Raw genomic sequence first — 20,117 nt, 5'->3', positions numbered from 1 at the left:
ACATCAAACACCACACCAAACATTACAGTCGACAGATACATTTGTACATCGGTTTTCTCAAAAGAGCATGAAACAAATCAACCTCAACTTGTACACTACAAAATAAATCACTTCCACTGCATCGTCTTGGTTTTCCAAGCAAAATTCGCAAACAATCATTATTACCAGAAAATTATGGATTATGGAAATAAAGTAGAAGCTATAAACAGTTTGACGCTGAACTCACTACATTTCTTTTGCAGACCGTTCATCATGACAACACATGGCGATACCTGGTGATAGAGTTTCACAGTTCGGTGTCGGAGCGTTGGTTAGATAACGACTCAGTCACACACACACACTCACTCTGCATCTTCCTGAGTCACATCCATTACATTATGTGTCCTGAGCACTGACCCCACCTGTCCCCTGCTATCTGCTTACATAACCCCCCCCCCCCACACACACACACACACACACACACACACACACACACACACACTTATATATACTGTATGTATAAGTAATACCGGCTGTCCTCAGCAGACCCCTCTAGCGTCATTAGCTGCGACCGGTCAGGTAGATGGAATTAGAGGATTAATGGCCGCTCGCCGCTCTGTGGCTTCAAATGATGTCACCGCAGCACTGATCTTATATATCTAAGCCTGAGTTTATTACACACACAGGACGCCGTTTTTAGACGTCATTAAACAGCTGCGTGGAAATAAGATCTATGCATGAAAATAGTAGTTTTCTGGAGGTGAAAAGAGCGGTTGTTGTTGTTGTTAAATGACAGAGGAAGGTGAAGAGGCTCCAGGCGTCGTGTCCCGGCCTGTGGGGAAAAACCTCCTGTTCCCCGGGGGGGGGGGGGGGGGGGGGGGGCAGAGCAGCATCCAGACAGCTGCTATCCTCACATATGGTCATGTCCCATCCAATCCAATAACACACACACATCTGGAAAAGTTCATTAACTCCAACATTTACGTCAATACTAATCACTTTTTTTTTTTTTTTTTAACTTTCTGCGTCTTTCTGCTGCTTCTGTAAATTGTTTCAGTTTAGTGAGCTTGTTTCGGTCTTGTAAAATCAAGTACACACATCAATAAACAACATTTTTACCTTAATGGATCAAATAAAAACAAAACAAAACAAAACAAATGTACTTTGACCACAAAGGTGTAGCCTGAAGCTTCAGCATATTTTGCCTAGATACCCTTATTCTTAAATGAACAGTTTCCTCAGGGATGTAATGGTATCGTGAAAACAAAAAGTGTCTTGATATCGTCGGGTGCATGTAACGATACGACATGATAGGGGTTTCGGTAATATACGACTTTGCTTTGATAACTCTCTTTCGTTGAAACTGCTCTCTGACTCCCTTTGCATACTTTTCCTCACTGCTCCGCCTCGTATGCAAAATACTTCCTCCATGCACAGCTATTGGTATTTTTTTTATATTTTTCCCCGCACAAGTCATGGTTTAGTTAACTTGTTGTTACTGTTTAATGTGTCTTTCCTTCTTTTTATTCTTCCATTTACATCTATTGTCACATTATTATAATGCTTCTTCCCACCTTCAGTTCTAAAAGTATTGATCCTTAGTCACAGTCATTCCTGAAACCTTCACCCTCATCCCCTAATTTCCCCGACCAAACAACTCCCTCTTTTTAATCCAGAGCTGTTTGTGGTTGAACTCACACCCACAGCTCCTGTCGGGTGAATCACTGCTACAGTTTATAGATGAAGCTCAATGGGCGACGCAGTTTTTGACAATTAAAAAAGAGAGATTGTGAGTCCAGCTGCAGTTTAGACGTTTATTTCTAGAGTTAGATGGTAACACAGGTTGTTCTCCTTTGTCATACAGCTTCCTCTCTCTCTGTTTCTCTCTCCTGCTGCTGCTGCTGCTGCTGCTGCTGCTGCTTCTTCACGTTTGACCCACTTGCAGCTCGTGCAGAGACACGAGCGGATCGGAGTTAGACTCAGAACCAGACCAGGTTTCCTCTGTGGACCTGCAGACCTCAGTCAGGATGATTATGTAAAAGAGGGCGGTCGCACTTCACTTCCCTCTGATCTGTGACTGTGTGGAGCCGAGACCCTCCTGTCCCACATCGCACAAAGAAGCTTTTCTCTCTGCGCGCGCACACACACACACACACACACACACACACACACACACACACACACACACACACACACACAGTCTGAGGATCACACACAGTGCACAGCTAAGTCACCGCTCCAGTTGGACGTCTCATCTGAGTTCTGTCCTTGTCCCAGTTTACATGCAACAGGGAACATCGAGTCGTTGATGGAAACATGTCGCCTCCTCAATACTAGGTGGCCATATGCGTCGTTTCCGCAGGTTTATACGCCTAGTTAAAGGGATAGTTCAACATTTTGGCAAATCGGCCCATTGCTAGAATCCCTATAGTTTTAGCAGTAGGTTTGTTACCTTTAATTGTCGGTGCACGCTGTTTTTAGAACGGCGGAGCAGAGCCGTGAGCTGCTCAGAGCTACGCTACGGAGGCTCATGGGATTTCTTGGTTTCCCTCATCAAACTCATCAAATACACAATCCAACAACTCCACAACGCTCTGGTGGACAAGTTGTGACCTGCACATTCACCACGCTATGAGATAATAACATAACGTTACCTGACAGATCTCGAAGGAATTTTAAATCGAAAGCAACTGGTGTTGGTTATTTTTTTAGTTGCTTTTGATTTAAATTTCCTTTGAGATACTATGACCTGGACAAAATGAGAATATGCACAGGCTTGTTACCAGACAGAGTTGTTTTAGAGGTAAATTCATGCAAAACCGCTGATGCACGTTGCCTTCAGGGACAGTTTTTCATCAAGCAGTCTCTGTATTTACCTCATGAATAAGAATATATCAGATGTTTCAGTCACAAGACCTTCATCAGAGTACGATGATCAAGGTCTTGTGACTGAAATGTCAGGTATCTAATGAACTGTGGTGCTGAGCAAGAAGCAGTGTGCAGCAGGATTCTCCTTTTTTCAAAGATTGAAGTGACTGACACCCAACAGGAAACAGATGGATGTGCGAATGTTTTGTGGTTAACAAAAAATGATATGTAATAAAACACCTCTTGTCAGGCACTGGTTCTGATCGGCTTTTCTGCTACACTTTGTCTCTCTACTGTTGTGCAGCATGAGCACATGCAATGTCCAGTTTCAGTCAGATTGAGGCGTATATACTGTACAGGAGAAAATCGGTTTCCAATCGCATCATCTGGGTGTTTTATTCGGATCTGGAGAAGTCCAGTCTTAGTCAGACTAATGCATTTACATGAACTTCAGTTGTCCAGATATAGACGGATTAAAGCCATACTGTACATGTCATATAAACGTAGTGACTGTAAATATATGTATTGTCTATCACAGGGTTGATAATCTGGGCTGTACCTCCCTGAGCAGAAAACAATGAGGAGTTGATGATTAATCAGCTTCTTTATGAGTCAGGAAAGATAATAATTCTGAAAACTGAATATTGTTACCAAAAAAAACACAAGATATTAAATGGTTCCAGCCTCGGATGTCATGGACTTTATTTATTCTACGTTAGATAATGTTGACTTATGAACTGTCGGCCCATTAAAACAACATTATTTTGGCCTCTCGGCTCAGTTTCAGACGTGTATCAGTCATGGGAACTTTATCGCTTATTGTGAAATGAATACAAATCAATCACGTCTGGTTTCTTCCCTGGTTTTAAACACATTAATCTGTGGGAATAAAGTAAAACAGTGAATCAGGCGTTTACCTGCACCGTGTGAGGAGGAGAAACCAAACTCCTCCTGTTTTTACCTCCATTGTTCTTTTCTTTTCTTCTCAAATACATAATCGGAGAGAAGTGTCAGTGTTCAGTTTTGGTTTCCTTTTTATTTAAACGTGGGCGACGCTGTGTGGGAGAGAGAGAGAGAGGCGTCCTGTCCTCCTGTGGCATTATGGGAACTTCCAGGTGGATCAGAGCTCAAACTCACCTGGTGTTTTTCCTTTTGTCTGTTCAGAGGTGATTGCGTAACAGCGTTGGGCGGTGGCGGTGTTGGCTGTTTAAAGAGCGTTTTGTGTTGACATGCTGCAGAGTGAGAGTGTGTTTCTGTCCTGTTCTCTCATCAGATTCACTGAGATTTGACCTCAGACTCGACAGTGGTTTTATTTTTTATTTTCAGAGCTCAGTCATGTTTATGTTTGGTCTTTTTTTTTTGGTTTTCTCTTCCTGGTTAATTCCCAGCAAATCAAACATTTCATTTTTAGATTCTCACACCCTAAAATAAACACAGACAGACTGAATTGTAAATAAAAATCTGAGGGAACATGCCAACAGAGCTGACCTTTGTGTGTGTGTGTGTGTGTTGTAGTATCTGTGATGTCATCTTATCAGCAGCTCCTCCTCTCTGATGTAACACAACCTCTCTCTGATGCTTCCTGTTTCGATCAGGTGCCGTCACACCTCGCGACCGGTTTCACTTGTCATTCGTCCCTGTCAGCGCAGCCTCTGTGTAAAACTGATGTGCAGACAAACTGACAGCGAGTTCAACAACATATTTGAACAAATAAAACTCAAGCGAGGCACTGAAATCTGTTTTTGGAGCCCAATACCTTCACTTTTAAAAGTTAAATACACTTAAAGATATCCACATCCTCATGTCTGAGCGGCTAGAAGCTGCAAATATTTGGGATTATTGCTGGAAAATGACATTGGAAGTGGATTTGATGATGAAAATACTCAAAATAGCAGCTGATTTAATTTTCTTTCAGTGAAAAGTGAAATGTTGTAATCGTTGGAGCTGTAGGTGATGATGATGATGGCGTTGCTTCCTTCCTTCCTCAGGGGTTTAATTTATCATCTCACAGCAGCACGGTGTTGTCCAGATCCAGAGTTAATTAGAAAATGACTCAGCGTGGCTTTTTGCCGACTCATCAAACCCAGATCAGACCTCGTCAAGGAAGAAGAAGAAATAAGAAAAGAAAAAGTGCCTCTGTCAGCAACACTGAGGTTTTTAAAGCAAAGAGGGGAAACATCAAGAAAAAAAAAAAGTTTCCTACTTCTGTTCTGCAGAGTGACGCAGGCAGCCATGACAGGTGCACTCACTGCACACACACAGACACACACACACACTGCGGCGGCACTTTGTCCCAGTGAAACGTATGTACAGTATCTGTAGGTTTAAGGAAGCAGAAGAGAAGCTGGTGCTTATTTTGCATATTTGTACATGTGCAAACTTAGACGTGTGTGTCTGTGTGTGTAGAGGAAACTCGTGCACCTAAAGGTTTGCACTCTCTCCAGTGTGTGTGTGTGTGTGTGTGTGTGTGCATATTATCAGGTGTTGTGTGTTTGTTTGGCCCAGGTGTGTGTGGTTGGTATGCAGCAGAGCAGGTTTGGTCTGTGTCGGGTTAGAAAAGAGGAGGAGAGGAGGTGAACATGTAGAGCTGCTCCTCCTCCTCCTCCTCCTCCTCCTCCTCCTCCTCTCTCACTCTGCTGTCAGGCTGCCATCTAAAGGACGCCGCTGCCTTCTCACCTCTGATCTGATCACAGAGCTCATTCATGTCGACTGTGAAACAGAGACGCTCCAGTCTTTTATTTATTTCGGTTGAAACAACAAATCGATAAATTGCCAGAGAGAGAAAACAGGAAGGAACTAGTTGTTGTTTTAAACAATATTTTATTAAAGCTGTACAGAAAAGAAAAATGAATTTGGGCCCACTGTGGGTCTTAAAGGCCCCATGCTGTGCACTTTTCTCTGGGTTTATTTACCTGCTGACATCCCTAACAAAATGTATCATTGGTTTTGAGTACCTGTGATCTGCTTAATATCGTTTATATTGCCCCTTTCTACTGCCTCTTTCTGGAGTTCTAACAGGCACAGGTCATTTGGCCAATCAGAAGAGAGAATGAGAACCTCTCCTCTGATTGGCTGACTGTTTTAGAGTGGCATGTGGTCGGGCCAATCACAGGCAAGTAACTGAAACCTAAGCCGCATTCATAAAAATTGAAAAAAAAAAACTGGTCACGGTGGGCGGAGTTACCTTGTCTGTGACATCACAGAAAGGAGGAAGTGTTATCCGCTCGTCTTAAAGAGACAGTTCCTACAAATGGGCGGTGTGTGTTTCTCCGTTTATGACCAATTTGATGCATGGGGCAGTATATACGTGGCCCAGAGACCTCCCCAAGCACGAAAAAATAACCAAAATCACATTTTTCATGCCATGGGGCCTTTAACATTAGTGTAATCACTCGTCTATCAGACTATTTTTGAGTAAATCCGGGATGAAAGTGGGGTAGTTTTTTTCGAATTGGATAATGCAGACGCACGGATTATACGTCAGCCTGCTCACGATTCATCAGCCACTGATATTGGGTCCGTCATCCGTCAACCAAACGTCTGATTTCGACAAATTCGCTTTCCTTACACGGGTAAACTCGTGCGGCAACTTGTGAAAACTCGTAGAAGGAGGCGCGACAAACAGGACAAACGGCCGTTTCTGAACACCTTTAAGATTTTACATATAGAAAACATACAAATAACAACGACCAAAGCAATAGCAAATAATGTAGAAGTGAACTATCCAACAAAACAATCATAAGTTATTGCAACGTTCTCATCCTCCAAAAAATCCAGAAAAGGGGTTTCCATACTTAAAGGCCCCATGCTGTGCACTTTTCTCTGGGTTTATTTACCTGCTGATATCCCTAACAAAATGTATCATTGGTTTTGAGTACCTGTGATCTGCTTAATATCGTTTATATTGCCCCTTTCTGTTGCCTCTTTCTGGAGTTCTAACAGGCACAGGTCATTTGGCCAATCAGAAGAGAGAATGAGAACCTCTCCTCTGATTGGCTGACTGTTTTAGAGTGGCATGTGGTCGGGCCAATCACAGGCAAGTAACTGAAACCTAAGCTGCATTCATAAAAATTGAAAAAAAACAACTGGTCACGGTGGGCGGAGTTACCTTGTGTGTGACATCACAGAAAGGAGGAAGTGCTATCTGCTCGTCTCAAATAGAATGTTCCTACAAATGGGCGTTGTGTGTCTCTCCGTTTATGACCAATTTGATGCATGGGGCAGTATATACGTGGCCCAGAGACCTCCCCAAGCACAAAAAAATAACCAAAATCACATTTTTCATGCCATGGGGCCTTTAAACAAACTGTTTTCTTTTCCCTTCGATGTCGTTTTTTTTTTTTTTTAGATGTCTTGTCCTAAAACCCAAACATATCCAGTTTACTATCATCAGTGATCAGGTTTGTGGACGTAGAGAGTTGTCTGTCAGTGTCAGTGTTGTTTACATCCTTTCTAAAGAGGTGGTCTGTATAAACCTGTAGATCAGTCACTGAACTCATTCATGTTGATGCTTCTCTGAAGGGAGGAGACGTGTTTCTTCCCTCTGTCTCCAGACGGCGTCGACTCGACTCGGTGCCTCGTCCGTGTTTCTGCTGCTGATCTGACAGAAAAAACTGTCAGAGATTTGAGTCACGTGACCTGTGAACCACTGAAACAAACCACTGAAACCAAAACCACAGAAGGTTTAGGGCTACAGCCGTTAGGTGGGGGGCCACATGATCAGAAAAGTACCGGGGTTCATCAAGTCATTTAAACATCCTGAGGTCTGCAGGCGTACGCTATGAGCTTTATATGTAATGTGAAGTCAATATTCAGCTTCTTTTATCTCACATTTGAGACATTTGGTGAAAATAGAATGGCAGAATGACAACAATTGTGCTCAATATCTTACAAAATGTCATTTTAGACTTGTTTTCTACACTTATCTATTAGGCTACTGTATTCATATCCTATTTCAAGCACCAAAAAACTGTTCATTCTCATGACTGAAGGAGTGTTTTCACAAGGGATTTGAAATTTTTCAAAAAGCAGACCTCAAATTTCCAGCATTTGGCCTAAATTATTTCTTTATACAGTGTTCTAGGGCAAATTGGCCTCAGTGTGCTTACAGCAGAGGTTTTAATATTAAGACATAAAACACTTGAGTATTGTTACATCTGCAAGTATCTTAAAAAGATCAATTTAAGAAAATATGTTAAATTTGAGAAAATGGCCTCAAACCTCAGAGGGCATAAACATGTCTGTATTCAGTTTTAACCAGTGATTTGGTGTTTGCGCTTAGAGTGCAGGGCCACAAACAAAAATCTTGTTTAGGGGGCCACCAAAATCCTAGGGCCGGCCCTGGTTACACTTGACCACTGGGTGTGTGACGGAGCGGAGGCCTCACTGGCCGCTGCTGCAGTCGCCACGTTGTGTAACCGCCAGTGAAGGCACCACGTGTTGCTGTTTGTTTGTGTTTATTTAAGTTTGCCTGTTGACAAAACGATTAGATGTTTATCACCATAGAGATGAAAGCAGCTGCCGGACTAAGAGGCATTTTTATCCAGTATAAAGTGAAAAATTAAAGGCTTTTTATATTTTGAAGAGATACAAATGAACATCATTAAAACTATTGAAAATCAACATTACATTGTATCGCCATAGCACCATGTCTGTGGATCAGAGTCAGCATACAGAGAGATTCAGTGCAACAACAAAAGAACACAATGTATAATACAAGCATAAAAAGTGGAATTAGATCAAATGAATAATAATAATACAATACATAGAAAAAAGATAAGAAATATATTTGAAAAATGAAAATAAGTTTGAGGTCTTGCATCTTTACAAAACTGCAATATCGGTGTTATATCTAATCTAAAATTTCTGAGCACAGCCTCCTGTAGTATATTTAAAGACCCCCTAAAGAGGCATTTTAAAATTTGTAAAAATGCTCTGCTATGACTATTCTTTGATTAAAATTGCTTACCTACACAAAGTTGTTTAAAATAACTCTCCAAGACACTAAAAACACGTGCATTATTTCTCCCTCATTGAAAAATTCATCTGCTATTCATATGCATGACTGCCTGGTCAGGGTTGCTAGGTAACGGCGGTGCGCGTCAGTGGCAAGGGAGACAGAAAGGTGATTTCAAAACACGAAGCTCACGTCAGGTTTCACGTGCAAGCTTGTGTTCCTCCGGCGAGTAAATGTAAATTTAAATGTAAACCGAAATGTGAATAAAGTTTATAACAAAGAAAAAGAAAGTCCACACCGGGACTCGAACACGGGTCTCCCGTTTACAAGGCGGCGACGCTGCCGCTCAGCCACCGCAACCAACTGCAAGTACACATTGCATCTACCTGTGTATAAGTGTCACTGTCGCGGTGAACTACTACAGCAAACAGCGGCTGCAGAGAGGGTTAGCGCCGCTGCTGCTGTGAATATAGAGTTTTTTAGGTGCTCGCATCCAGGGGCCATGCCCAGAGTCTCTGAGTTGCTCGGTAACAGGCTGTTATCACCGTCCTTCACCGCTCCTCACCCGAACACAGAGCAACGTCGCCGCCATCGCTGTTCAACGTACGTTACTCCCGCTTTGTACCCTGCTCATATTTTATGTAATGAGATGGGGGGAAAATCGACGGGATTGGTTGCTACGGTTTTGTGACGCACGAAAACTGACTCCAATTTGAAAAATTGAATCCAGTTTTTTTAGAGTCTGGTATTGAAACGTATTGAAACTGCATTTTCAAGTCTAAAATGCTCAGTTATGGCGTGGAGTAGCAATTTTGCTCCTGAAATACCTTGTAACAGAGCCCACACACTAAATTGGCATGTTAATCATTTAAAAAAGTGCATTTTTGGTTTAGGGGGTCTTTAACTTTCTCCCGTGTCAAATGATGTCGGATGATCGGATTCATATTTTCCTACATTTCGATATGATTTAAATTCTTGATACTGTCTTTTTTTCTTGTTTTTTGCCCTTATTTGCTTCATTTGTTCCAAAATCTAAAAGTGGGGGAAAAAAATATCCAGGAACATTTTTTTTATTGGCTCTAGTTTGTACACAGCTGTAGGCTGATGTTGTGTTGTGTTGTGTGTTGTGTTGTGACATGTTTTGGTGAGAACAGCAGAGTTTGGTAATTTTCTACTGAATCCATCTCTTTGTTTACGTTCCTCAGTTATTGTTTTGTTTGTTTTTTTCACTTTTATTTCCAAAGAACTGGATCTTCACTTGTGTTATGGTTTATTATTCCTCTTTTTCCATCAACAGTAGAAATGACACAGCTGTTACTCACCCAGTGTCATCTTTGTAGAAACTGAGGAGGACTTTTATTTTTGTACTGTAACCCCCAACACACCTTGACTACTTCCTGTCTCTACGGTACACGGCGACACCTGTCCACCTGTCCACCTGTCCACCTGTCCACCTGTCCACCTGTTCCTTCCAGCCCAGTGTCGTGGTGCTGTAGTAGCTATCACAGGGAGCGGAGGAAGGTCGAAGGTCGGCCTGAGGTCCGCGGGGGGTTTCCAGCTCAGTATTGATCAGGCGTTGGGTCTGTTCACAGCAGATGTCCACCGCCAGCTGCTCAGGAAGATACCGCTGCTGTAATAATGGACTGAAGTGACTCCTTGTGCATTTTTAATGAGGCCGGCCTTGGCGCCGCTGCCTTTAGTTACATAATGAGAGCTGGTGTTTGACTTAGCTCATGTTGCCTCAGCCCTGTGTGGCGAGAATCAGCACTTTAAAGTCTGATAGTGATGATGCTGAGAGGATTTCTTTTTTTTTTTTTTTCAGTCAGTGTCATTTGAGGATAGGGATGTCACGATTATACATTTTCTTGGTACCACTATTGTCAGAGAAATAATCACGGTGTTAGGATTATCACGGTTATTATGCACCAATTAATTTCACAACACTATGTATGTGTAAAATGTAATATAGTCAAAATATAAATACATTACTCATTGTTTATACAAAATATTACAAGTATCTAGGGACAACGAGGAGTTTCTATTTGGTTATAAAAAAGTCTCACGTTAATGTGGATGAATCTACGCTACCACTTGTTAATGGGCCCATTTTCGATAAATATATCGTTTTGTCTCTATCGTTATTTAGTTATTTTAATTAATGGTGGAAATGCTGGGCGAGCCGACCAGCGTTTCCTTACTTTCGGTTTCGCGGACGCTGCCCGGCGGGTCATAACAACGCCGCCGAATCGCCGTTTATGGTCGGGACTACGACGGTATCTGATCGTCTTCGAACCTCCGACTTTAATTCTTGATGAATGAAAACATTCTTGGCAAGACGTCCGTGTTGCGCCGGTCCAAGAATTTCACCATGCGCACGGAGGCTCATGGTAAATGTAGTGTGAAAACACTTAGCTTTCCAAAACTCCTCATTGTCCCTTTAATATATGACCAATTCTTAATCCCCAGGGAAATAGGAAATATTCAGGTCATTAATTGCCATCGATACCAAATGTTTAAGTTAATTTTAATATTTTATTTTAAATTAAAAATGACACTCCAGCATTTAAATTCCTACCAATTAAATATTGTGTTAGGTAAATGGACCAGTGTCTGTGCTCTGCATTTACCTTTACATTGCCGATACGGTTTAGACATAATCTTTTTTTGGAAAGTGACGGTATTTAGGAATCTTTACATTCAATTAATTGTGCAGTTGCGCAATTGATTGTGAAAACAAGTAATTGTGACATCCCTAATGCTGAGAGGATTTTATTTTATTTTTTGTCAGTCAGTGTCATTTGAGGATGTCCGACCGGCCGATCTATCTGCCAGCGAAGCAAATATACAACTTCCTGTTTATAGAGCTTCCTGCCGCCGCTCAAGTGAAGTTACATGTGAAGAGTGGCCGGGGCTTCGGAGGAAAGTGTGATTTTGTAACTGGCACGTACAAATGTCAGAGCAACATTTATAACTGGCCTCTGAACATTTGATTGACTGTATGGACTTCCCCATTTTTTTTTTGTTCTGGCGTTGGTATCACATGTTGTCCACTCAGTGTTACACAGAGAGACCTCAGACAGTGTCACCACGGTTGCACACGTTTGTTTTCTTGCATGAAATGAAATGAATCGAGGATAATAAACGGCTCAAACTCCAACTCCGGGGAGGATGGCAGTGACCCGCTGGAGGAGAAGCTTCCTCAGAGTCCTGTCACTGACCGAGAAGGATGATGATGTGTTTACTAGTTGTTCACCTCCAGAGGTAAATGGTATTTTTATTATCTTTTAGTATCTACAGTATTGGTAGTTTGTTGCTGAGCTGTTACTTTGGAAGTCTGACTTTTCCTGAATGACAGGTTTCCTTATTTTCCTCTGGGCCTTTTTGTGTTTTGTTTTTTTACAACCTGTTCTTTACAACTGTCAAATTGCATACTGCATTATGTAATGTTCGCATTATGCATTAAAATATGCACTCATCATCATCATCATCATCACCACCATCTTAATGTTGTGACCTCGTCGTGCTGTGGTGGTGAGTATTGGATCCTCCTGGGCAGCTCCAGCTGTTTGCTCAGCTCCTGCATATTTCATCCCCATTGATCCCTGTGCAATAAAAACATCACAAAGCCGATGTTGGGAGGCCTCGGGGCACCGGCATTATTTATGACTCTCTCTCACTCTTTCTCTCGTGCTCCGCAGCCTTTTGTAACGGCAGCTTGAAATAATCCTGAAAACCAGCAGCGAGTCCATTGACCGGATCAGTCATGCGTCAGGGTTTTTTGAAGAGGGATAGTGTGTCATTAGAGGAAACGCTGCTCAACTCACTTTGTGTTCACTTGTCGATAGGGTTGTAATTTATGAACCCACATCCAACTGGCTTATTTCCCCCTTCACTAACTCATGTTTTGGTTTTTTTTTTCCCATCATGTTTGGTCACATGACAAAAACGACTGTTGAAATCCAGTCGACTCTCTGCATGAAAACACTGAAGGTGTTGGTGGTTGTTGTTGTTGTTGTTGGTCAGGTTTCTCATCCTGTCCAACAGGAAGCTTTCTGCACTGGATCAGTGACTTGTCAGAGGCTTTGTTTTGCCAACAGACCTGATTTGCCACCAGACCATAATATGAACAAGACCTGAGACGTAATTCATTCATTCATTCATTCATTTGATCTGAGCGTGCACGGCTCTGTGCACTCTCATTTCAAAAAGTAAAAGTGACGTAGTCGCTATAATGAAGGGTTGAATTTTGTTGTTACATGTTTTGTTTATTAAAAATGTTGTGATAGGTTAGAGATGATCGTTTAATCAACAGTCAGTCAGCAGAAAATGAAACGTGATCATTTTAGGATTACATTCATTCACTGAATTCATTAAACGTTTGGCTTGAGATCAAGATGGTTGTTTTCCCTGTTGGAGTGGTTTGATTTGGTTTGGTTGGTTTGGTTTAATTTGATTTGGTTGGTTGTTTTGATTTGGTTGGTTTAGTTGGTTTGATTTGGTTGGTTTGATTTGGTTGGGTTGGTTTGATTGGTTTAATTTGGTTTGGTTTGGTTGGTTGGTTGGTTTGATTTGGTTGGTTTGATTGGTTTAGTTGGTTTGATTTGGTTGGTTTGGTTGGGTTGGGTTGGTTTGATTGGTTTAACTTGGTTTGGTTTGGTTGGTTGGTTCGATTGGTTTAATTTGGTTTGGTTTGGTTGGTTGGTTGTTTTGATTGGTTTGATTTGGTTGGTTGGTTGGTTGGTTGGTCGGTTTGGGTGGTTTGATTTGGTTGGTTGGTTGGTGGTTTGGTTTGATTGGTTGGATTTGGTTGGTTGGTTTGATTTGGTTGGTTGGTTGGTTGGTTGGTTGGTTGGTTGGTTGATTGGTTTGATTTGGTTGGTTGGTTGGTTGGTTTGGTTGGTTGGTCGGTTTGGTTGGTTTGATTTGGTTGGTTGGTGGTTTGGTTTGATTGGTTGGATTTGGTTGGTTTGATTTGGTTGGTTGGTTGGTCGGTTTGGTTGGTTTGATTTGGTTGGTTGGTTGGTCGGTTTGGTTGGTGGTTTGGTTTGATTGGTTGGATTTGGTTGGTTGGTTTGATTTGGTGGTTGGTTTGGTTTAGTTGCTTTGGTTTGGGTTGGTTTAATTTGGTTGGTTGGTTTTGTTGGTTGTTGACCAATTAATAAAGATATTGAAATATCTGTCAGGTTTATTGATAATGATTATGAGGATCCACCTTTTTTATTTTGGGTTAGTTTTATATTCATGAAAACCTCTAATTAATAAAACATTACAGTTTCAAAATGATCCATAGAGTCAGTGTTGTGTTTCCAGCAGCAGAGGTTTCCTCCACAGCTCATCGGCTGTGAGGATGAGTCTGGACAAACTGTCCTCCCAGTGTTCAGGATGCATCTTGATCGTCAGTTTTACTTCCCTATTTCTACCTGACAAGGGTCGCTGCCACTCTCTGTTACATAACAGCAGCGCTAACTTCCCCTGTCGCCCTCCTCCTCCTCCTCCTCAGAGTTCACTCAGCTGCTCCTCTGCGCTCTCAGATGGCTCATTGACATTTCACCAGTTTCTTTTATTTCTTTCTGCTCAGCACAAACATGCACTGCAAAAACTCAAAATCTTTCCAAGTATATTTGTCATTTTTCTTGTCAAAATGTTTCATTTCTAGTCAAAACTAAACTTGTATCACTTAAAATAAGACTTATCACCTAAAAATTAACTTGTTTTTAGATAATTTGAATTTGTTTCAAACACATTTTGACTTGAAATAAGTAGAAAAATCTCCCAGTGAAAGCAGTTTTTTTTGTGCTTGTAATAAGAAAGAAAAACTTGCTCCACTATCAGATTTTTCTACTTATTCCAAGTGAAAATCAGCTTGAAAGAAGTAAAAAGTGTCTAAAAACAAGCTACTTTTTGATGTGATCAGTCTTATTTTAAGTATAATGAGATTTGTTTTGACTAGAAATGACATTTTGACTAGAAATAGGGCCAATATTCTTGGTAAGATTTAGAGTTTTTGCAGTGTGTGGAGCTCAGTGGGAAGCAGCGGGAGGAGGAGGAGGAGGAGGAGGTGTGCAGACGTCTGAAGGTGTTTCAGATGAAGTGTCCACCAGCTGCTGATTTACCCTCTCAAACCTGTGAATTCCTGTCTTGCATCATGCTGTCCAGGAGCTTTTCTCTGATTATGTAACAGATTCACGATGACTCACAGGTCTACCTCTCTCTCTCGTCAGACCGTGTCTTCGTCAGGCCAGGGCCGCTCCGAGTCGCCCGTCTACACCAACCTCCAGGAGCTGAAGATCACGCAGACCCACCAGCCGCCGCTGCCCTACGGCTCCCCGCTGCACACGCTGGGCGACTGGGAGACCTACAAGGACCAGAACGGCCGCCACTTCTACTACAACCGCTCCACCCAGGAGAGGACCTGGAAGCCGCCGCGGGCCAGAGACGCCAGCACCGGGAACTCCAGAGGAGAAAACCACAGCGCGGGAGAGAGCTCCGAGGTACAGAGGCTCACACAACAACACACCTACACACTGATGTATACACCAGGGTATCCACGGGGTCTTGAAAAGTATTAAAAGGCGATAAATCAATTTTGGGAAAATTAAGACCCTTAAAAAGTATTTAAAAAGTCTTTTCACGACTTTATAAGTCTTAAATTTTGAAGGTATTTTTTCTGAATTCGCTGTCCAAGAGTTTGAGTCCTAAAAAACATTGTGAAAGTGTGTGAATTTATTCATTTTATTAAAAAACAAAGATGAACCGGTGCATAAAAAAGAAAAGAAGATTGTTTTTTTTTGTTTTTTGAGTGGAGCAGTGTTTTTTTGTTTTGTTTTTTGATAAACTTTGCCTTTGATTTATTATCCCAGCCTATTTTGAATACTGTTGTATCATCATAGTGGTCTATAGTCTTTATCACAAACTAGAACTGTTCAGTTAAAAGTGTCACTGATGTAAATAGTTACAGCTTGAAGTGGTGGTGAGGTGTTGAAAAAATATTGATAAAGTCTTGAAAAAGTCTTAAAAAGGTTTTAGAATTAACTTCAAGATTCCTGTATAAACCCTGATACACCCATCTAGTGTTGGGAAAGTTCACTTTCTACATGAACTAGTTCAAAGTTCAGTTCACACATTTTAAAAGGAACTAGTTCAGTTCATAGTTCATAATTCAAATTTTTGAACTAAGTTCACGGTTCCAAAACTGTACGAGTTCTTTTTTCTTTTCTTTTTTTTATCAGTATGTTGCTACAAGCTATTATTTTTCAAAATTATTGCCTCAGCCCATATCAAACCACAGACAGCTATTATTTTAGCAGTTTTAACCAGTATTAGTGATAGTTACTACTTTACTTTCCTCAACTGAGTTAGAACGTGATGAAAGTAATTACCAGGAAAAGTAACTATTGCATTACTTTTTTATAAAATTCTCAAATATGTCAAATTACTCGAACTTCCCTCTCTAACCCCCGTTTATCTTTTACTAACCGACTGGGTCAGTATTCCATATTCCATATTACATTCCATATTCCATATATCACTCCGCCGTTGATCCAAACAGCTGATTGGTGTTGCCAGATTTGCTGGTTTTCCGCTGCATATTAAGGCCTGTTTACAGTGTTTTAGCTGGTTTATGCCTGGAAGGCTCTATGGAAACCTGACACCCTCCTGAATGAAGTCACACTTTTAGAGAGCGTCATTCACAAACGCCAGAATGAACGCGTTCACACTAACGTTCATCAAGCGGAAATACAGTACGTTCAGCTCACGTTCGCCCAAAATATGAATGAGTTCACGAACGATGGTTCATTGAACGCGTTCAGGCACAACCCTGCACCCATCTTCATGAAGCATGACAAGACTAGAGGAGAAGGTGCTACTGATAAAAGCAGAAATGAACACAAGACATATTTAAAATCAGTGAAACCAAAACACTGGTTCTGTATCAAAATGATTGGACGTCTGGATTTCCAAGAGGATTATTATGTTAACAACAAAGTGTGGTGACAGAATAAACAAGTAATACAGCAGAAAAAACTACATTTTAATAGAAAAACAACAACAAAAAACTCCTTTAAACTCCTTAAAAGCAGTTGAGGCGAGGAACCAGACATTGAAATAAGAGGGAGGGTGTCAAAAGAAAAAAGCTGCAGAAATAAAAAAAATAAAAAACAATGCATGTACAGGTAACACAAACACACACAAACACACACACACAAACATGCACACACAGGTAGCCAAACCAGATGAGGTCATATGAAGAGAAAAGTCCTCTGGGGAAAAGTTCTTCACATTTCAGTTGTTTTTATGTGAAAGTTCAGCTGCAGACACCGACACCATCCATCACCTCCAGTGTATAAACACACACACACACACACACACACACACACACACACACACACACACACACACACACACACACACACACACACAAACACACACCCAGGAGGATGTAAGAATGTCAGAAATGAGTTTTTGTGAAGCTCGGGTCTTTGTCATTTCAGAAATGTGAGCACGATGCGACCGTGTGAAAGTCTGGTCTGTTTTCAGTCTGAGCCGCTGCTCCGACGGGAGTTATCTGTTCTCCATCAACCTGCGTTAAACCTGCTTCAAACTAAACTTTACTTCATTCAGAATATTAACTTGATGTCAGTTTTGTAATTAAACAGAAGATATTGTGACAAAGCTGCACACAGAGGCACAGAGCAGAGCTTCGGTCATGAGTAGAAACAGATTCAACATGAGATAAATGATGAGCTGTGAGTAGAAATGAACATGATGACGGAATAGATACAGATAATCAATCCAACACTAATTAGTATCAAACAATGATGTCATTATTCTGAGCTCAAACTGGTTTTCAAAAGACAAGAATTTCAAGAACAAACACACAATTAATATCTGCTGAGTCATGTTAAAGCTCCATTCGTCATTCGGGGCGTTAATGACTGAACATTATTAGATGTTAAATAGATGAAAACGCTCACCGACGCCAGCGCTGCTGCTCTTCTACTTCCTAACTCCTGGTGATTTTCACAACAGAGTGAGACGTCTGTGTCATTCATGTTTTGGCTGAGACGCGTTGCTACGGGAGATCTGAATCATCAAAAACAAAACACATCTTTTTTTATCTTCTTCTTCGCGGTGACGTGCAGCTTCGTTATCCATCAACAGCTAAATCGTGTGTCTAAAAAAGAAAAAAAAAAAAAAGTGTGATTAAAAAGACGTGAGCAGACTGTGCACAGCTGACTGCAGTGACCACACACACACACACACACACACACACACACACACACACACACACACACACACACACACACACACACACACAGTGACATAACCAGCCTGAATCATTCTCATTTCCCATCAGCCTGAGTGTCTGTTGTGCCGCGCTGCCACCTACAGGCCGACAGCTGTAACTGTCACTCTGCCTCCTGTGGGTTTACTGGGTTTCTGTCAGAGGTGTACTGTATAAAGTACTTGAAATAAAAAAACTAAGTAAAAAGTACAAATATCATAACTGAAAATGACTTTGGTAAAAGTTTAAGTCACCAATAATATTTATTCAAGAAAGTTTTCTGCTAATTTTTAGTATAACATACTTTCCATTGTCTTTTTTATTAACTTTTATTAACTTGTGTCCATTTTAATTAAGCTTGCACTGTAGCACTTTGAGATTGCTTAAATGTAAAGTGCATTACAAATAAAATGTATTATTATTATTATAAGAAAATCACACAAGTCTTAAAGTAGCTCACATTGACTGAACTATGACTGAAGTATCAAAAGTATCTTGTGATCCGTTGATGATTAATTGTAATTCTATTTTAATTTGCAATGAGTAATGAGGTGGCAAACGTCAAAGTAACAGAGTAAAATAATATATTTTTAACTTTTAAATGTAGTAGAGTAAAAGTTAAAGTCCTGATTTAAAAAAAAAAACTCAAGTAAAGTACAGATCCTCAAAAAAAAACGACTTAAGTCTTGTAACGAAGTACATCTACTCTCCACCTCTGGTCTCTGTGTCTGTGTTGAACTGGTGTTGGTTTCAGTTTCTCATGATTTACTGGTTGTGGGCGCCTGACTTTCCTTTTCCCCTCTCTGTAACCTCATGGTGAAAGACTTCTTCCCTTCTCTCCACCCTCTGTTTCTTTCTTTCTCTTTCCTTCTCTTCTCTCCAACGGCAGACCACTCCTCTCTCGCTCTCTCCGTCGTTCCTTCCCTTCCTGTCGCTCTCCATCGGGCGGCTGCAGCCTCTGTCGTCGGAGGACACCTGCTTCAGCGCCTACTCCAGCCAGTCAGACAGCCAGTACGGCTCGCCGCCGCGCGGCTGGTCGGAGGAGATGGACGAGCACGGACACACGCTGTACGTCAGCGACTATACTAACGAGAAGGTACCGGCTGCTCTGGTGGTTTTGTTTCCACCTGTTTTCTTCCTCCTCCTCCTCCTTCTCCTCCTCTTCAACGGAGAGGACGAGGCAGCGCTTCAACTGTTTCCTGCTGCTGCTTCTCTCACGACGCACTCGAAGCAATTTCCTCATCATCCAGAAACAGTTTTTAATCAGAGTAATTGCAGAGGCATATCCACAAAAATGGATTCATTGCATAAATTTAAATTAAAGTGGCACAATTTACATTGATGCCTAAGGGGACGTGCAGCATCATAAATCAGTGGCCAAAAAAAAAGCATTTTGATGAAAAGATGTAAATGGATAACAAAAAGTTTTTGCAATCTGATTTTATGTGGCCAAATCTGGATTGGATGTGAGCTGCCAACGGTTGGTAACGACATTTCTAAACTGTTTCCTGAGATGAGAAACACTGAAGTCCGTCAGTAGGTTTGAAGCTTCTGCACAAATCCTTTTGTCAATATCAGGGCTCGGTAATGAGTCTTGTGTTTCTCCTCTGTGTGTGTGTGTGTGCTAGTGGTTAAAGCACGTGGACGACCAGGGCAGGCCTTATTACTACAGTGCAGACGGCTCCAGGTCGGAGTGGGAGCTGCCAAAGGTAAAAAACAACGACAACAACAACCGTGCAGCAGCTGTGACTGAGTGATGGAAATGACCGGGAACTTCTGCACTCATTCATACACTCGTGTTCAGTTATCAGTTATTTTTATCTGGACTAATCAATCAGTGCTTCAGTAAAAACAACAGTGTTAAACTCACGTTTCCACGGCTCCTTCCACTTTCTGCTCGTTTTTCTCTGACTGTCAGTCCCAAAACACCAACACACATCGATGCACTGACATGCAAACTAAACAGACACCGAGTACTGCACTGCACATCCACGTCTTCTTTTCTATATTAATGCACTTCAGTTTACT

At 41.4% G+C, this 20,117-nt stretch overlaps 1 protein-coding gene across 6 annotated transcripts in view; it reads left to right on the top strand.

The window, feature by feature from the left end:
* Positions 1-20,117, top strand: part of LOC311000281 (rho GTPase-activating protein 12-like) — a 92,096-nt gene that overhangs the window by 50,950 nt on the left and 21,029 nt on the right. For 3 of the 6 annotated variants that reach the window (XM_083990953.1, XM_083990952.1, XM_083990951.1), the window contains exons 3-5: positions 15,025-15,294; positions 18,979-19,185; positions 19,718-19,798. In XM_083990953.1, coding sequence (XP_083847079.1) covers positions 15,025-15,294; positions 18,979-19,185; positions 19,718-19,798 — 558 coding nt within the window. The remainder of the gene's footprint in view (positions 1-15,024; positions 15,295-18,978; positions 19,186-19,717; positions 19,799-20,117) is intronic. The other 3 variants (XM_083990956.1, XM_083990955.1, XM_083990954.1) reach the window with 2 other exon arrangements.

Source organism: Trachurus trachurus (genome assembly GCF_905171665.1).
Source record: "Trachurus trachurus genome assembly, chromosome: 17".
Classification (NCBI taxonomy): domain Eukaryota; kingdom Metazoa; phylum Chordata; class Actinopteri; order Carangiformes; family Carangidae; genus Trachurus; species Trachurus trachurus.
This window is presented reverse-complemented; position numbering and strand designations above follow the sequence as displayed.